At 42.6% G+C, this 19,580-nt stretch overlaps 1 protein-coding gene across 14 annotated transcripts in view; it reads left to right on the top strand.

Annotated features, from left to right (window-relative positions):
• The window catches only part of PXK (PX domain containing serine/threonine kinase like), a 67,759-nt gene that overhangs the window by 42,286 nt on the left and 5,893 nt on the right, over positions 1 to 19,580 (top strand). For 9 of the 14 annotated variants that reach the window (XR_012489719.2, XR_012489720.2, XM_074313180.2 and 6 more), the window contains exons 8-17: positions 198 to 302; positions 875 to 976; positions 2,109 to 2,270; positions 2,690 to 2,807; positions 4,034 to 4,112; positions 6,736 to 6,784; positions 10,766 to 10,843; positions 11,356 to 11,442; positions 11,910 to 11,979; positions 14,677 to 14,739. Coding sequence is in view for 12 of the 14 variants with exons in the window: in XM_074313180.2 (XP_074169281.1) it covers positions 198 to 302; positions 875 to 976; positions 2,109 to 2,270; positions 2,690 to 2,807; positions 4,034 to 4,112; positions 6,736 to 6,784; positions 10,766 to 10,843; positions 11,356 to 11,442; positions 11,910 to 11,979; positions 14,677 to 14,739 (913 nt within the window). In the remaining 2 variants the exon portion in view is untranslated. The remainder of the gene's footprint in view (positions 1 to 197; positions 303 to 874; positions 977 to 2,108; positions 2,271 to 2,689; positions 2,808 to 4,033; positions 4,113 to 6,735; positions 6,785 to 10,765; positions 10,844 to 11,355; positions 11,443 to 11,909; positions 11,980 to 14,676; positions 14,740 to 19,580) is intronic. The other 5 variants (XM_074313184.2, XM_074313178.2, XM_074313183.2 and 2 more) reach the window with 1 other exon arrangement.

A 19,580-nucleotide genomic window follows, 5' to 3' on the forward strand; every position in this document is an offset into this window, starting at 1 on the left:
TGTTCCTTCTCTCATGTAAAGAATGAGGTACGAGTTGGTCATCTAATAACTTGGAAGTGCCATGTGTTTAGGGAATATCCTTACATTTGTATACAACTAAACTGTGGAGATGGTACTTGACTATAGAACCAGATCCTGGATGTAAAAGGACCTAGATGCTGATGCAAATAAATGTGAATTTTTTTTTGTTTTGGCAGCACCCTTATATCTATCGGGTTACCTTTGCCACAGCTAACGAATCCTCTGCGTTGCTAATTAGGATGTTTAATGAAAAAGGAACTTTGAAGGACCTGATATACAAGGTACTTGTGGTGCAAGTTCATGGTCATAAAAAAGTTCTCAAGTCCCTTTAGAACCTGTTATGGATACTTGATCCCTAACATTTCAGAAGCTAGGCCGTGAGGATTTTATTTGGAATTTATTTTGATTTTAGTAATAAAAACTACCCAGTTTGGTTAAAGATCATTCCTTTCCCCACCTGAGGGAAGGTTGAACATTTAATGATTATGTCCATTGCATTGTCGGCTGCTCTCTTAAGGTCAGTTTTAAAGTTGTGTCTTCCATTTAACAAAGCAATACTGAACTATCTCAAAGCTGGAAAAAATGTTCTTTTAAATAATAGTGAAAAATTCTAACAGTATACAAGACTTGGGGGTTGGCTAAAACCAAGACCAGGCTCACATCTTCACTGGACTAGAGAAAGGACGAAACCCAGGTCAGCCTCTTTCTGTCAGCCGTACAGGTTATTGTGTTTTACAAACCCACATCCTGCGGTCTGGTGCCCCTAGCCTCTGTAGCCCTGCCTGTTGGGGAGCCCATGTGCAGATGTCCTCCCTCTGCTGCTCTCTTACATGCTCTGTGTTGTTTTCCAAAGTCAAAACCGAAAGACCCGTTCCTAAAGAAGTACTGCAACCCTAAGAAGATTCAAGGCCTTGAACTCCAGCAAATAAAAACATATGGGCGGCAAATATTAGAGGTAAGAGGCATTTAATTTTTGTTGAAGTTGCATTGGAATCTCACCCAGCATTCCAGGGTTCTTTGGGGAACGTTCTTGGGCAATATCCGAAGTAGCTTAAGTTGCCCGATAGCTTATAAACGGAAGGCGTTGTCGTGTTTCATCCCAAAAAGCAAATATTTAAGACCAAGACTGAATAGAACTACAAAATTCCAAAAAGCTTCGCTATTGGAATTTAGTATCTGATTTTTAAGAATGTACCGGTGTGGGTACCAACTTTTGTGTTATTTTTGGTTGATCTTTATCTCTTTGCCAAGATTCTTGGTTTTTGTTATATTACCTATTAATACATAACCATATGGCTTCCTTACAGAAGTGTAATTAGCATGAAAAGCCTTTCCCACATCACTCTCTAGAGCAGTATTCTCCAAGCTTCTTGGACTGTGCAACCCTGTCAGTGAAAACAATTTAAGCATAATACCCCTTATATTGTATATATTTAACTATTATGTATACGTACTACTACGGATATATTTTATACATTATAAGTTAGGAATGAGATTAAAAACAAAACAAATGGAAAGAGAAGTTGTAATATTTCCTTCCAGTCCTAAATTGATAGTCCTGGGCACCTCTATTACTGGATGAGCCACTGTTTATTAAATGGCAACTGAAAAGTTTGCTTCTTTTTATGGGAGCCTGTCACGTTTCTATTAATAAACAGCCAAATATATTCTGGGGTAGATTGGATTAGAGATGGTTTCACCTCAACCCCTTTTCCTGAATAACTGGCCAAAGTTTTACTCCTATATGCAGGAGGACCAAGACTTTGCCCTGAAGAGGGCTTGGCCTGTTGGGATCAGAAAGTGTTTAAAGGAGAGCATTTTGACATAAAGCTATTAACCCCAAGCCCACGCAGGCTGCTTCTCTATTTTTTGGAAATGAGGGAGCTTGGCATTGTGTCTCATAACTGGAAAGCATGAAGCGTCACTCCCTTTTCCAGAAAAATGAATGGAGGTAGAAATTTTCTTTCAGAATCTTAGTGACCTGTTTGATTTTGTTTCAAAATATATTGACTTAAAAAAGAAAGTTTAACCTATCTTCTCTCTGAATGAGTTGGGGGGAAATGTAATCTGTACAAATTTTTTAATAGGTACTAAAGTTTCTGCACGACAAGGGATTCCCATATGGGCATCTCCATGCCTCCAATGTGATGCTAGATGGGGACACGTGCCGGCTGCTAGACCTTGAGAATTCCTTATTGGGTCTTCCTTCCTTCTACCGATCTTATTTCTCACAATTCAGGAAAATCAATGTAAGTTGCTGGAAGTATTGAAACAGCAGGTTCATTGTGAGGTATAAATCGCTCCATGGCCAGATGCATGATCTGCCCATGTGAGAAATGTGCACTCAGCAGTGAAAGCTACAACTGGGGTGCGCCAGGCCTATTGGCCTCGTGTCTCCCACAGAGCATTGCTTGTCTCTCCAAGAGGCAGAGCTGAAGTGGTAGGTGGGACAAGGAGGACCATAGAGTCACTGATTGGATAACCGTGAGGGCGGGACCAAGACTTTTGGTCAGAGCAATGCCTTGTGAGCTTGGACAAAACGCTTTGGAGTTGCCGTTTTCACTATCTGTCATGAGTGGGGTTGTCCGGGCCATTTTTTTCAGTGGAAGCCTGGGGTAGGGGTTCTGGAATTCATAAAGCCATACCACTGCTCTGTTTTCTTCCACAGACATTGGAAAGTGTGGATGTCCACTGCTTTGGCCACTTATTATATGAAATGACTTACGGACGGCCTCCAGACTCGGTGCCTGTAGACACCTTCCCTCCTGAACCGTCTATGACTGTGGGTCAGTATGCGGTTTGAGGGTGTCTTCTGGGCCCTGGGAGTCTACAGAGCTACTCACCCCCTTTCTAGAGTCCAGGAAAGTCCCAGAGGAATTTGTTTTGCTCCACACAGCCAGAAATTCTATCCAATTTAAAAGTAAACCAGATCTGACTAATTTACTTAAATGTGCTTCATTGAAAATTCAGATGTCTTGTCCATTTGTCAGGCTATCTGAAATGGGGGCTTTTTGTAACGTGCATTAGATTTGGGGAAGCCGGAGAATGTAAAGAGAAGTATGGCCAGACTGAGTCTGATACAGAAACAGAAGCCAGGATCAGGCAATTTGAAGCCAGTCTTGAGGACTCAAGCAGGTGTCAGACCAAGGCTGGAGTGGGACCTGCAGGAACAAGAGAGCCATGGGCCGGATACCTGGGAGGTAGGAGCCCAGCAGGTCCAGAGCTGGGCGAGGCAGACAGGGATGCAGACCCCCAGCAAAGTGGACCTAAGCTCTTCCCACATTACCTCATGGGCTGAGAACAGGTGGGAGGCACCATAAGCAACTGATGAAGGCTCATCCAGGGACCCTTTTGTCCCCTCCACAGCCAGCTCAGAATTCAGGGCTAGAGCGCAGAGAGGGGAGGGCAGGCTAGCTCGTGGACCACTGTGCTGTTGAGGTATGCAAGTTAACCCTCCCCCAAGAGCTAGAGTGTTAATTGAGATGGTTCAAGAGAACAGGCCCCGAGACTGCTTTGTGTTGAGTTTGAACAGCTGAAACTGAACAGTGACCTGTGAGTAGGAAAATCTGGCTGCTTTTGTTTATATCATCCAAGGTGTTGGATGACGAGGTATCAACAATTGGCATTTTGCGTGCCGGTTTTGATTAAAAGCAGGCAAACAGCAAAATGTTTTTCGGGTTCAGAATTTTACTTCTGTTTAGTGTTTACTTCTCTTTTAAGAGAGCAAAACACTTTCATGAATGATATCTTAAATCCGTCCTATAATTATCTTTGACATATATTTAGCTTTCTGTCAGCATGTGGTTCCTAAACCATTTAGTTTCAGTCGTCGGTACCATTGGTGTTGCCAGCATTCCCCTCCCCGTGTATGCCATCTGTCTGCGTGAAGAATTTTGACACTGTCCTGATCAGCCTGCAGACAGTTGTTGCAAAGCAGTGTCAAGCTTTTCATCACCAAGTGGATTTGCCAGCGTGTTCTGTGGAACTAAAATGTGTATCTGTTCATTTCAAGTGGCCGTGTTGGAGTCTACGCTGTCTTGTGAAGCCTGTAAAAATGGCATGCCCACCGTCTCCCAGCTCTTACAGATGCCGTAAGTCAATCATATGCCTTCGTTGTAATCTTCATAACTGTTGAACAGCGACTACTAACCCAGCCGCCTGGGACCGGAGTAAAGACTCAGCTGCAGTCCTTGCAGAGTCCAAGTGAACCTGTTTGCTGAAGGTCGTTTGCAGCACGATGTCATGACCTTTCCTGTGACCTTTCTGCCACCTTAGTCTGATTGCTCTCCTGTCACCTCAGTCTCCTTTTCACGTGTGTCTCTCCCTGTCGACGTCAGCACTGTGTATGTATACGTGGGGCAGCCCCCCTGAGGACATCCCGAAGGAGGTCTGCTGGAGCAGCTGTCCTGTATGACACTGTTTCCGGGCACCAGTTGGGCCACAGCTGTGGCCAGTTCACAAGGCGCTGGCCTTGGAGGGTCCGCTCTCCAGGAGGGAGGCAATGTATTTCTGGCCTCCTGTACTTGTTTATTCATTTACTCACTGGGTAACATTTATTAAACATCTGAAATGTACCAGGCAGTGTGCTAGAAGCTGAGAGCTCAGAAGACATTCTGGCATCACCAAGGTTATGAATAGGTAATGAAGTGGTGGAAATTTCCTTTAGTACATTTTCTGTCCTTTTATGGAGAAGCAGCAGGGTGGTTCAAAAGGGTGTGTCTGAAGTTAGAAAGGCCTGGGGGTGGATCCAGCTTCACCACTTCTGCCTGGGTGACTGGGCAAGTTTCCTCACCTCTGGAAGCTGAGTTTCCTCATCGGAAAATGGGGATAGTAATAGGCTTCAGAGAGTTGCTGGGAGGATCTGATGAGATGATTCCTAGTACAGTACCTGGTACTTAATAAGTGCTTATTAAATGTTAGTTATGATTAATATTGATTCAGCTTATATTTTATGAGCATCACGTGCCATGCAGTGTACCCAGTGCTTGGTCTGTACCAGCTTGCTGTAAACAGATGCACTGAGGAAACAGTAATATGGGGAAACAGGCCGGGGACAGCTTGAAGTCCATATGCAGCTGGAGTCCAAAGGAGGTAGCCATAACTTCAGGTTTCTTATAGAGGGTCTGTGTAGCTCAGGTGCCATCCTGGGCCCTGGGGAGACCGTGATGAACAGAGCAACCCAAACCCCTGCCCCATGGATGTGACGTTCTAATGTGTAACTGACACTGGTGCATCCCTTTCCGAACCAGCCACTGTCAATAACAGTGCGAACATGAGAAAATCAATCCAGTTAGGGAAACAAATTAATTTTCACACAAACTTTTAGAACTAAATGCATTTGTAGTTAGGGAACGTTGATTTACTTGGGTTTGTATTTACTCCTTCTACTCCAAAGCTCTTATGTTTTTCTCCCAGTAGTCCAGTCCTCAAGTAGATCCAAATATTCTTTCTTCATTTAAGTCTTTCTACCTCATAGGCTTCAGCCTTGAGAAGAGCACCTGGAGAAGCGTGAACTGTGTTCAGTTAAAATGTGTTGTCGGGAAGTAAACCCGAGGCCTTGAAGGAGACAATTATGTCTCCACCTCCAGAGCTGCCCAGGGAATTCTGTGGGGAGAGGTTAACCCTGTCACTTCTCCTTGTGATGTAGTTCCTGATTTTTAAAAATGAGGACAGTTTAAGGAAAGACTCACTTAGAGCCTTTTGGGCACTGCCCAAACAACCATTTAAACTCTCTGATCTATTTTAGCCAAAATAGTTCAGGATTCTTCATACTATTGTTTTTTTTGTTTGTTTGTTTGTTTTTAATTGGGCAACATTGGGGAGCAGTGTGTTCTTCCAGGACCCATCAGTGCCAAGTCAAGTTGTTTTCAATCTAGTTGTGGAGGGCGCAATGCACTGGCCCATGTGGGAATCGAACCTGCAACCTGGGTGTTATGAGCACTGCGCTCTGATCAACTGAGTCAACTGGCCACCCCAGGTTTTTTTTGTGTTGTTTTTTAAGGAGGGCACAGCTCAAAGTGGCCCATGCAGGGATTGAACCGGCAACCTTGGTGTTAGTAGTGCCATGCTCTAACCACTGAGCTAATCAGCTGCCCCTCATGCTATTGTTTTTAATTACATAGTTTGGAAGAGAGAATTGACATATCTAAAAGCTGCTATTGCTTTTTAAGAGAAGATGAGAAACACGACTTTTCTTAGAAGAAAAGTTTCTCATTAGATTCCAGTGAGAACAATTCCTTTCTACTTACTTGTACATTTTAATTTTATTGACCTCTAGAACAAATTTCATCTTTCTCTGGGACAAAAAAACCCAGGAAAACCAGTTATTCTATTTACAAATATCTATTACATATATTATTTGCAGTATAAGTAAATGGTAATATAATATAATAAATAATAGTTTGTAAAAATGATTATTTTTAAAGTATGAATTAATTTACTGCATAGCATGAGAGGACTTTTGCCCTGCAGTAGGGAAATAACCTCCAGTACTCAGCTGACCCAGTAACTGGAGTGGGGGTTTCCCCCAACATCATACTGGGTTGGTGGCTTGTAAACGTTTTTGAGTGTGTTGATAAACATGAAATGATGGATTGGGCCAGGCCTGGTGGATATGGTGGGGACTTCATGGGCTAAAGATGTCTCATTCTGCTTTGATTCTGTTCTGAGAGTGCACCTGTTTTAAGAATGATTTATTTTTTCTTTTCTTTACAGATTATTCAGTGATGTTTTACTAACCACTTCTGAAAAGCCACAGTTTAAGGTAAACCAAATCATATCATTTTTTGGTTTGTGACGTAAGTTGACTTTGAAAGTTAGCACTTTTTCAGTCAAAAAAACAAGGTCCAGGATTTGTAATAAGGAAAATTTGAGAAAAATCTAAATGTCCTACAATTAGGGAGTAGTGTAATAATTCATAGTACATCTAGTTGATAAAATATTTTCATCTAATAAAAGCAAAATTTATAAAAACATTGCAGTAGCATGGAAAATGATTATTGGACCAAGAAGCAAAAAAGCAGGATGTGAAATACAGGGTATAAAAAACACCTGTATCTAGAAGAAAGGCTGGAAGGAAGTATCCTGGGAAGCAGCAGTGTTGTGTGGTGTCATGGAAAGAGCAAGGGCTTTGGCACCCCAAAACTCTAGTTTGATGCCTTACTGTTTTTTCAGTACCAGCCATTTAACTAAGGCAGGGTTTCTTAGCCACAGCATTTGACAGTTGTTGTGGGGGCTCTTCTGTGCATTGTAAGATGATAAGCAGCATTCTTGGCCTTTACCCACTGATGTGAGTAGTGCATCGTGACAATCAAAAATGTCTGCAGACATTGCCAAATGTCCCCTACGGGGAGGGGGCAAAATGACCCCCATTTGAGAGCCACCAATCTATGGGCAGGTGCCTAATCTTTGGGTCGGCATTTACTAAGAGTGTGGGTTTGGTAATACCTGTTTAACCTGTTTATTGTCATTGGACAACTGAGATAGTCTAAGTGAATGCCTGGTTTAGGGCCTGGCCGTCCTCCGTACTCACAGTTAGTGTTGTTTTGAGCAGGAGAATGAAGGTAGTTCTCTTTCTCCTCTTTACAGTCCCAAAGAATATGTACTATTCTTACGATAAAATTATATTTAGGAAAAACAAAAACAGGGTGGGGTCAGAAGATTCTGTGTTTCCCCAAAAATAAGACCTAGCCAGACTATCAGCTCTAATGCATATTTTGGAGCAAAAATTAGTATAAGACCTAGTCTTATGTTATATATGACCGGGTCTTATATTAAAATAAGACCAGGTATCATATCATATCATATACCATATCACATCATAATCATATCATATATCATATATCATATCATACCTAGTTTTATATTCAAATAAGACCGGGTTTTATATTTTTGCTCCAAAAGACGCATTAGAGCTGATGGTCTGGCTAGGTCTTATTTTCGGGAAAACATAGTTGTATAGGTGACAGACATGTTTTCCTTTGTCCTTTTTTGCCAGTTAGAGGGGTTCTGACAGTAATAGCTTCTTTGGATCTGAAGTAGGAAAGAAAAACATTTAAATTCATCTCTTCTGTACTGAAACTCCTTAGGAAATGTATTCAGCCTTGTCAATAAATATACTCTACCAACCCTGATAGTCCAGCCCAAGGATTATTATCAGACCTTGCTCTTCCCATAAGCCAAGAGTCTATGCAGCAGAGACAATATGATTTTAAAAGCCAACATTAATTTCTTGTACATGGCATTTTCTTTCTGGAAAGATACACAAGAAACTGGTGACATTGGTTGCCTCCATTTGGAACTAGATGGGAGACTTTATTGTGTATCCTTTTATACCTTTTGAATTTTGAACCTATATGACTGTATTACCTACTCAAAACTTTTATTAAGTTTATATTTTTTTAAAAATAATACAGACAAAAAGTTCAACATGATCTGTGTATCTGTTTTCCAGGCCTGAACTCTTCTCCTCTTGGTTTAAACAACTGATAAATTAAGAAATGACAGGCTCAAAAGCACACCAGGCTATTATGAGTATCTTTCAGCAAGAAAAAGGTTAATCTTGTGAAATTCAGAAAGTATATCTTTCACAGAGAAAATCCTTCTGAAGTTATAAAATGTTATAATTATTTGAATTTGTGTGCTTGTTCCAATAAGCTTTATATATATGTTAAGTATATTCACACTGTTGTGTAACAGAGCTCTAGAACTTTTTCATCTTGCAGACTGAACCTCTAGTCTCATCGAACACAACTCCCCATTTCCCCACTCTCTGCTTCCATGATTTTGACTACTCTAGATATCTCATATAAGTAGAATCGTATAGTATTTGTCCTTTTGTAATTGGCTTATTTTACTCAGTGTAATGTCCTCAACAAGTTTTATCCATGTTATAGCGTGTGACAGGCTGAATAATATTCCATTGTGTGTATATACCACATTTTGTTTATCCACTTATCTGTTGATGGACATTTATTTGGCTTTTTCCACCTCTTGGCTATTGTGAATACTGCTGCAATGAACATGGGGCGTGCTTAGATCCTTCTTTCAATACTTTTGGATATATACCCAGAAGTGGGATTGCTGCATCATATGGTAATTCTATTTTTAGATGATTTGAGGAACTTCTATAATAATTTCATTAGCAGCTGCATCATTTTATATTCCCACCATTAGTGTACCAGGGTTCCAATTTTTCCATATCCTTGCCAACACTTGTTATTTTCTGGTTTTTCAATGATGACCATTCTAATGTGTATGAGATGATACCTCATTGTGGTTTTGATTTGCATTTTTCTAATGATTAGAGATGTTTGGTCATATTTTCATATATTTTTTTGGCCATTTGGAGAAATGCTTCTTTGGAGAAATGTCTATTCAGGTCCTTTGCCCATTTTTTCTCTTTGATTTTCTGTCCTTTGTTTTATTTTGTTTTCAACTTTATTGTGGTATAATCGATTTTTTGTGACAAGTCCATTTTTTAAATTCAATTAATGTTTTCTTGTTGAGTTGTAGGAGTTCTTTATATATTCCGGATATTAATCCCTTGTTAGATATATGATTTCCAGTTATTTTCTCCCATTCCATAGGTTGCCTTTTCACTCTGTTGATTGTTTCCTTTAATGTGCAGAAGTTTTAAGTTTGATGTGATCCCATTTGTCTATTTTAGCTTTTGTTGCCTATGCTTTTATGTCCTATCCAAGAAATCATTGCCAAATCCAGTATCATGAACCTTTTCCCTTATGCTTTCTTCTAGTTTTATAGGTTTAGGTCTTCAATCCAATTTTTTTTCCAGTTCCTTGTTCCTACTGATGATTATTTAAATTGTTTATTTCTAGGATATTTTTGTGTTTTTTTTTGTTTTTTTTTTGCAGTCTTGACATGGCTTCCTCTGTATACCCTTAGTAATAGGACTTTTGTTCAGCTAGACTTCAGGTAATTCTCACTGATGGTTGTTCTATAGTTTAGTTGTAATTTTGATGTGGTCGTGGGAGGAGGTGAGTACAGTGTTTACCTACTCTGCCATCTTGACAGGAAGCACTTCAATCCAATTTTGAGTTAATTTTTGTATATGGTATGACGTAGGGGTTCAGCTTCATTCTTTTCCATGTAGATATCCCATTTACCTAGCACCATTTATTGAAGAAACTGTCCTTTTCCTACTATGTGCTTTTGGCACCCTTGTCAAAGATTATTTGATCATATACATGAGGGTTTATTTCTAGGCTCTCTATTCTGTTCCCTTTGTCTATGTGTCTTTCTTTATACCAGTATCACACTATTTTGATTACTGTAGCTTTGTACTATAGTTTGAAATCGGGAAGTAAGGCCTCTAATTTCAATCTTCCTTTTCTTTTTATTTTTTTAAATTAAAGTTTGTTGGGGTGACAATTGTTACAATCTTCCTTTTCAAGATTGTATTGGTATTTCACAATCTCTTGGGAATTCACACTTGAAACATCATGTTTATTTATATGTTCATTTTAAATATTCATTGATAAAAATGCTAATGAGCTATTTTACTAACCATTGTCACCCTAATAAATTTAATTTTAAAAATTCTAATGAAGTCAGTGTGTTGGGGATACCAAAAGTGGCCAGGATAGGATTCAAGTAGATAGCTTATAACTGATTTCATTCCAGATGTCCTCCTTCTTGATAACCAACTGCTTCTTCATTACAACCAGGATTTGGGAGAATCTCTGGCTATTTTACTCAGTAGAGCATGTACTTTCTCTTCTTTCAGATCCCCACAAAGTTAAAAGAGGCATTGAGAATTGCCAAAGAATGTATAGAAAAGAGACTAATTGAAGAACAGAAACAGGTAAATTGCGAATTGTTCTTCATTGCCCTTTGATCTTTTAGTGCCCCATCCCCTGCTGTGGAATTCACCGTGATTTACTTTAACTTATTGTTCATTGCATAAACATTTCTTGCATATGTACTCTGAACCAGACTCCAGCCTCAATTCTGTGAGACAGATGAATACTTCACAGCTCTGTGCTCAAGGAGCTCAGCCTGTGGAGGAAACAAACACGCCCATAAAGGGCAGTCATCCTTTATAATTGGGGTGGTCATACATGGTCTGTGTTCTAAAGGTGTGGGGACCATTCTCATCTTCTGTAAAAGAGAGGCAGGAAGGAATTAGGGGAAGTGAGAAAGATCTTCACCTTCTGGCATACTCTTCTCCCAAACATCCAGACCTGAGATTGGAGGCCGACTGGCTGAGCAGGGAAAGATTTTTCATCCAAATAATTTGATTTGGCAAAACATGTTAAAAGATTTTCCTCAGTGTAGTATACCCTTCCATTTGTGGTGAATGGTGGTCTCTTATAGATTCACCAGCACCGAAGACTGACAAGAGCTCAGTCTCACCATGGATCTGAAGAAGAAAGAAAAAAGAGAAAGATTTTAGCTCGAAAGGTAAGCTTGGTGCCTCTCTGAATTCTCTCTGTGTGAAGAAAGTTCTAGGTTACATGTGAAGAAGGTTCTAGGTTAATGGTGCACATTTAGTTAATAACAGATTTTGTGCTGTATCTCCTTGAAAGCTAAAACTATTTCCAGATGACTGGTTTGCAGCTTTTAAAAAAGAGCCACATGATATTAGCAGAGAAATGGACCATATAGTTTCCTGGCTTTGCTGGGCTGATTATGTCCTAATGTATCTGGGGGGTGGGGGGCGTGATTGGCCTCAGACAATAGTCAGAATTCTTGGTTTTATTTTCCCCTTTGGTTTTGACTTACGACTTTTTCACTCCATTAAATTATGAGGCCAAGTATGATCTCGTATATAGGTAGTTTAACTGTGTGCCTAAAAAATATTTTTATTCTGACTCTCAGCTTCAATATGTTTATTCTTTGCTTTTCCCCGTCTCTTTTTATTTTTAAAGAAGTCAAAGCGATCTGCTGTTGAAAATAGTGAAGAACATTCAGCAAAATATAACAACTCCAATAATTCAGGTAACTGGTTGTAGATTGTAGTGGAGCGCAGCACCCAAAGATTGGGACCAGGAGTCTGTATTTGGTCAAGAGGTCTTGGGTTCTGTTGGCCAGAGAATGGTAATGAATGTAGAAAACCAAAGAATTCAGTCCCTAATGAAGGATTACGGCAGTATTCATTGGCTCACAGGATTCAAGTGCTGGAAGGGAGCTCAGAGGTTATAAGGTAACTCAGCCTCCTCACTGATGGCAAGACTTGATCAACAGAAGACGAGCATTATCCATGGAAGAAAAACCAACACAACTTAAAATGCAAGGCCTCCTGTTTCTTAATGGAGCCTGCACAAACAGAAGTGCCCCTAAATCTTGTCCTCTGCTGCAGTCACCATGTGATAGGAGAATGTGCCCTCCTGTGTTAAGAAAAAACTCAGTAGTTTGTGGGGATGGCAAAAAGCACCATTCCAGAAGACCCGAGATGATACAGAGAGCATGGTCCTGAGCTGGCAGTCATCGCTGCCACTCCTGACTGCCCCTCACCCAGCCCTGCTGGCTTTGGGCCTTAACGTCCCCATCTTTGGAAATCAGGGCTAGATTGAGTGAACCCTTGGGGCCTCCCATTTCTTCTACCTTGTGAATCTGTGAAGTAGAGTTCCACACAGAGGAGGGGAGGTTTCATTCTAAGTCAGGCAGCTTTGGCTTAGCCCTGGAAGGCCACGGGAAGGGGAGGTTTTTTAGGTTGAGGAATAGCCATATACTTTTAGGCAGGAGAAGGACCTAGCAGAGAGGGAGAAGCCAAAGATGCACAAGAGAGAGTGATGGGGTGAAGGGGCTAGAAGGCCAAGGGCTCAGCATCAAGGCCCAGCTGTCAGTCTCAGCCACGGAGGAAGCCAGTCCATCTCTTCTTGGAGGCAGGAGCCCCGAGGGGCAGGTGAAGAGGTAGAAGCATTTAAAAGCAGAAGGAAGGGAGGAAATTGAGGATGTTCACAGTTCGTGCCTTCTCCAGTCTTCTCAGTGAAGTCAGGGAGGAAGATTCTGCTGAGGGCATGAGGAGAACAGTGACTAGCACACGAGACCCAAAGGCTGGACGAGCCACAGCAGAGAATGCAGGTGATGTGGATGGAGCTGAAAATTGGAGGAGTTGGGATGGGAGAAGATGGTAGACTCCGGAAAGAGGGTGAGAATCGTGCTGACACTATGGCCTGCAGAGTCCAGGCCAGAGAAGGGCTCAGGGGGAGCTAGAAGGGAAGAGTAGGAGGGAAGGCCCCAGGCCCTGGAGGTCCCAGTGAGGACCAAGGCAGCTCCTCAGTTCTGGCTGCTGGGAGAGGAGAGGGGCTAGAGAGTGTTGTGGCCAGCAGCTAATTTCAGACTTGGAAGTCTGTTTTCCCCATGGTTGATGGGCTGGACATGGGCCCATCATTGTCGTCATTAGGCTGAGACTCATGTCTGACTGTCATTCTGTCCAGCAGCTCATTCTTTATAAAGCAAAGAGAAAGCCCGACTCTGTGTTTTCCACCTTCCTGCAGCAACTGCATGCCTTTGTGCAAGGCTCTATGCCAGATGCAGCCAGATGGGATCCCCAGGACTCCCAAGATACTGCGGGCCCTCAGGGGGTTAGGAAAGTGAAGGAGCAGTCGATGGACATGTACAAGTCATCCCTAGATCCCACTGGAATCACGAGTACAGTCTTCTCCCCGTTAAAATCTATGTTAGCACTACAAAGCGGTATGAAAACAGGAAGGGCTGAGTTTTACCTCCTTTACCAGTAAAACATCTCTTACATTTTCTAGGGAGGTGAGAGAATATTGCAAATAGTGGAAAAATATTCAGGTGCAGGATGGTGTGGTTCAGTTAGGACATTTCTCCTCGTCCCCAGTGTCCATGCCATGCCCAGCATGTGCTGTAGGTGAAGTGATGGTTGGAGGCTTCCCCAGAGCAATAACTAGTAGTTTCTCGTGGGCATGATCACAGACCCCTTGGAGTTGTCGTTAGTGAACCCCTTGATAGGACCTCCACAGGGAGGACGGGCTTATGTAGGAACCCCTATCTGCTCATTGGGTTACTTCCATGTCAGGCCAGCAGGATGTATTTTGAGGATTTCTGAGCACTGGGAGATGCTGAGAACTTGGGAATATTTGAAATATAACAAGGTGACTAGGTCCAGAAAAAGCATGTGACATATGGGAATATGTATATTGTTTTAATGTGAATTAGGGTAGTTACTGAATTTTAGGTAAGAAGGTCTGGAAAACCCACAAACAGAATAGGCTGACCCTATCTAATTGTACCTGTTGATAAAATGGAACTTCTACAGAGAGCATTGCTGTGTAGCTGCTATGGGGAACTCTCACCTCCTTCAGAGAAGCCCCCACTGGACTGCTCTGTATCTCTGTGGCACTTTCATTTGTCATTCATTACTCAGGGACGGGTTGGGTCAGGAAGAATACTAAAGCCAAGTGGGTAAGCTGTTGATTTCTCAGAGTGGGTTTCAAATAAGGCACGCTGCGGGGAGCAGCCTGGGGAAGGCAGGCAGCATACCCTGTCCTGGAGCGGAAGCTTGGTCATCGGCCGGTCTCTGAATTCTCTGTTCCTCCTCACCTTCACCACAAGGCCCACACACTAAGCCAAGTGCAGATTCTCAGACAGTGGTGGGGCTCAGCTAGCGCCCAATTCCAAATGTCTTTCTTTGGTCCCCAAGTGTGTTTCTGTGTGTTCTTTTAGCAGGATCTGGGGCCAGCTCACCTCTCACATCTCCGTCATCGCCGACTCCACCCTCTACAGCAGGTCAGTGATGGAGGAAAGGTAGCTTGCCTCGCTCTTGCTGTCCACCAACAGGGAAAGGGGCGAGGCTCTTTTTCTTCTCATCTTGGCCCAAGTGTTTCAGGTGTTAGATAGTGCGGCCTTCTCCAGAGAACCAGTGGCAGTGCAAATTAGCAGTGTCATTGGGAGGGCTGAGGGTCTAGATTTACAAACTTGGGTTTCATGGGGAGTGGAATAGTTGGTTTCAGGGCCGCTAACCACCCTCTACCTCCAGCTTGCTCTCTCTGCTGAAAAGCCTCATGCAGGACTCCTCAGATCAGAGCTTGTCTTGGTACGTGCTCAGCTGAATAAAACAGTGGCACTGCTGCCCAGGGGCCCTCTCCTGCCAGAGCTCTCTCCCCAGGGAACCCAGCCATAATGTTGGTTTTGTGACAGAGCAAAACTGGTGAAATGCCTAGGTGTAGGAGTGAATAACCACCGAGTTTCTGATTTCCTGATAACTCTCTGTGCCCTGTTCTGCTCTGCAATGCATTTAAGCATCTGAATATTTCTCTGTGGCTAGCCTTTGTTTCACCTCTGTGAATCAAATCAGATACTAGGAGTTTTGTTTGAAAAATGTAGGAAGAATTTATCTCAGGGAATACTTATAAAACTAACGTCTAATTCTGTGGAGTGATTTGTAATGCTATCTTTCCTTCTGTCCTTTTCTAACTAGTTTCTCCTAACCATTTTGTAAGCCCCACTAAAAACACACTGGGGTACCAGTATCTCCTTTCACTTCTTAAATGAACCAGATGTTATAGATGTCAGAGGAGCTGACTCTGTCACTTAGAGCTTGTCAGCTGTGCTTGGAAGAGTTGCTGCAACTATCTGAAGGGAGAGTCATTAGCTGGGGTTGATAATAACCACAGGCGGCACCAGAAGCGACCAAGTGCATCATTATCTGACTGGTCTCAAACGCTTCTAACTGACCTTCCTTACAAAATGACAGGCCAAGGGAAGTGGACTGGCTTGAGCAGTTTACTTCTGCCTGGCGGTGACTTCCTTGCGGGCTGAGCGTGGTTACTGCGGCTCGCTGCACGTGTGCAGGGGGCGGAGTACCTGGCTCATGGCGATGATATTCTTTCCCTGTCTGACTTTGTCCACACATTTTACAAGAAAGCCCCCAAATATTGATCAAGACAGAAAATAGAGTTCTGTCTTTTGTAGAGGTGACTTGTATAGGCTGATCCAAAATTTCTGGAGATCCACTGCCCAGATCATGTTGAGCCATTTTCTAATAGATAGAATACTAATTTCACACCACTCAGACACATGAAGGAAATTAGAAAGAATTAATAGTGAGACTCCATAACCCTCCTTTAACAAATGAGATGTCTCTTTCGGAGTACAGAGTACCTCACCACTGTGCGTTAGATGTGATCCTGGGAGGTTAACTGCCAATTTTCATTTTTAAATGCCTTGGGGAATTTTACATATATATATATTTTGTGAATCCTCTAATTTACCTGTGATTTGAATGGGAGCTATCTCATGCACTAGCAGGTTTGCATGAAATGAGATAACTTTTAGAATGAGAGGAGAAGAAAAAGAGGAATCACAGAGTCAATGTTGGAAAAACTTTGAGGTGAGTAGGAGTGGTTGGAGGGTATTACTGTGAATTTGATAACATCTATCTTGAGTGGGAGCCATAAGCATTTGGAGGGAAAACATATGTGAGGCCCCAAGCACAATACCTAGCAGAGTCAAGGGGTTCCTAGCAAGTATTGGCTCCTTCTTTCTTTTCTGGCCTTTTTTGTTGTTGATGAAATTATCAACTCAGACCCAAAGACTGTACTCTGACCTCTGCTGGGCATTTGTCGTAGTATAGCTCATAAAAATGATAACTATAATAAATAGCATTGGCCTGTCAGCCTAGCATTTGAGGCCCTAAAATGGAGCACCCACAATGAATTTATTCATTCAGTGATTAAAGGTGCATTAATTGAGAGCCTGTGGTGTGCCAGGCACTGTGTGTGGCACTGGGTTACAGAGATGAAGAGACACACACGGCCCCAGCTGGCGTGAAGTCACATTTCCAGCACCTCTCGGCAGCGCCAAAGTGATAGACACAATTCACGCCAATGCTTTCCTCGGGGTCTGACCATGGGGATTTTTTCTCCCAATAGTCCCCTTCTTAAATAGTGAATCCCCCTTAAAAACGAGTCCACCAGCAAGCAACATCTCAAGCTTCTGTACAGGCATCAGGGAGCTACAAATAGGTGGTCGCCCTCATGCTACTGACCTGTGGGAGATGCTCAGTAAATCCTGTGGGTGGATTTGCTGGGGCTTGCTCTGCCTTCAAGCCGTTTGCTGAGTGAGGGCAGACTCACAACCGAGGGGTGGCAACTTCTGGCTTGTCAGACCCTGCTTAGACTGGTCCTTTGTTCCAGGACACGAGGCCATCTCATGGGCTCATCTTTCTCGCTGCCTCTGCACGCTGCTCATTTTGTTGATGGAATCACATTTAGTCCAATTTATGTCTTCTAGGCCAAGTTTCTGGTCTATTTGGGACCTAAATCAAAGAGAGTCTTCCACTTTATGATGAAATGCAGTTTTCTCAAGAAATGAAGAAAATTCTTCACTTTCAAGCACTTGTATTAAAAAAGAGTTCTTGCTAAAGGTGGCATCTCAAACAGCTCAATTGGGAGCTCTTGGAACTACACCTTGGGCCAGGGAACCTAAACTTGAGGGCCACCACTTGCTAGTTCTGGGGCTTTGGACAGGACACTTCACCTCCGTGTTTCAGGTTTCCTATTTGTAAGTGAGGATAATAAATGTGCCTGCCCAGTCATGTTATTAAAGAGGATCCAGTGAGTACGAGGTTAGAACAGTGCCTGCACCCGATACTCTGTTAGTTACTGGGAGACCTTGAATGAGTCACTCCATGTCTGGGTTTTAGTTACTTCTTCTGTAAAAGACAAAAGGGTGGAAGTTAGAGGAGACCGTCTCACAGTGCCTTCTAGTTAAGCATACCGTAAATTTACTGTGCATGCTGCCTTTGGCAGTTTGTTCAGCAGTAGATCAACTTAAACTTAGACAAGTTCATTTTGGCAGCAGTGCCTTTCTTTCTGAAATAGTCCATTTTAAGCACATTCATGGTAGCTGAGCGTGGTATTAAGCCTGGTTACTTTTAGGATGGGGCAGAAGTGGTAGATGTTTCTAAGCAAAGGGATCTTACTCTCTTGAGCCCTTTCCAGCATTTGTGTAAGGGTTGGGCCTTTCCTGCCCTGGGGCCTCTTCTTGAGGTCTTAGCAAATTGATGAGAGAAATATCATTTCCCTAAGTCTGTTGGCAGTTCCCTGAGGTGGGATGGGATTCTCAAACTTTCATTTTTTTTCCTCACTGAGAACATTACTAGCACTTTGCTTTCTGCTAAAGGTTATGTTTCCTGCCACTAGAAGGTCACTCTTTCAAGGAATTTTAAAATTCTTTATCCTGACTTAGTTCATGGTAAATGTCACCAACTACTGTTTACACTCTGAATTCATAGAGCTGAGTGGTTTAGAAGGTCCCATTTTACACACACAGAAATATTCCCTTCCACCTTCCCTTTGGAAGCAGGCAGGCCTGCTGCCTTGCTATTGTGTTGTTTTTATTTTTTTTAAACAGGTTCGCAGTATTTTCAGAAAGCTAAGTAAGGGGGAGGTCCTAGATTCTTGTTGTTTTTAATAATCATATTTAACATAGTTTGAGCACTTATTTGTGCTAGGCACTGTTCTAAGTGATTTATAGTCGTTTTATTTAATCCTCATTAACACTTTCCCATCCAAGGAGGGTGGATTCTAGAGCTCCATTTTACAGACAAAGAAACTGAGGCTCTAGTGGGATTAAAAGACTTTGACCAAGGTCACACAAGTCGGGGATGCTAGAGCAGGATTCAAGTTGGCTCTGTCTTTGCTTTTACCCCACCAAAATGTATTGAGTGTCTGCTCTCTCCGGTGCACTGCACGACCTGTGCTGTTAAACATTGCATGGCTGGTGTGTAAAGTACCCTGAAAAAAGAGTCAGAAACCCCAGCTTGGGTTATAGCTCCTCCACTTTTCAGCTGTGACCTTGGAAAAGTAATTTCCAGTCTTAAAGCTGTCCTTTAAAAGATTTTCTGGTCTGTATTAGGTAGATGATACACATGACCAGGCTTTATAAGCAGTAAAGTACTAAAGTACAATACAAACTATGAATACTCTGCAAGAGAATCTTAGCCCTTCCTCCTGTTTGCAGTTTCTGGTTTTAAGCAGTCATTTTGAAGAGAGCTGGCAGTTTGTAGAAAACCCAGTCTGTACGAGTGACGAGAGAGAGGGAGGTTTCATATCTGGACAGGAGCTGGAGGAGGGAGAACAGCCTATGGGCCCAGAGGGACTGAGAACTTGACTAACAAGAAGGTGAGCTAATAAATAAGGCACCAAAAAAGAGAGGAAGTTATTTAGGATGCTGGTGTTTCCAGAATTGGTGTAGCCAAATCAAAATCTGAAGCCCATTTTAGGTTCAAAATCAATGTCTCTGGCCATAAGAATTTTTATCCAAACCTGCACATACACAAAGCAGTTGCCTTCTTTGGGATGAACGGGTCTGCCCTGCCGTGTTTCTCTGAACCGTATGTCATCCCTGCTCTCCCGTCGTCCTCTCACTGCGCTCCCGCCCCACCCACGTCCCAGCAGGTGTAAGCTCCTCCGCCAGCCCTCAGCTGGCATGGGCGGGGCGGGGCAGGAAAGCCAGCGTCCCCGGCACCCCCACAAAGCTGCACCATGTGAGTGGTCAGCCTGACCTGCCCAACATTGGCCTCATTTCCCGGCCCCTCCCCAGAGGAAGGGAATTTTCTCTGGCAG

Source organism: Rhinolophus sinicus, chromosome 5 (genome assembly GCF_057876585.1).
Source record: "Rhinolophus sinicus isolate RSI-liver-muscle chromosome 5, RSI-T2T, whole genome shotgun sequence".
Classification (NCBI taxonomy): Eukaryota; Metazoa; Chordata; class Mammalia; order Chiroptera; family Rhinolophidae; genus Rhinolophus; species Rhinolophus sinicus.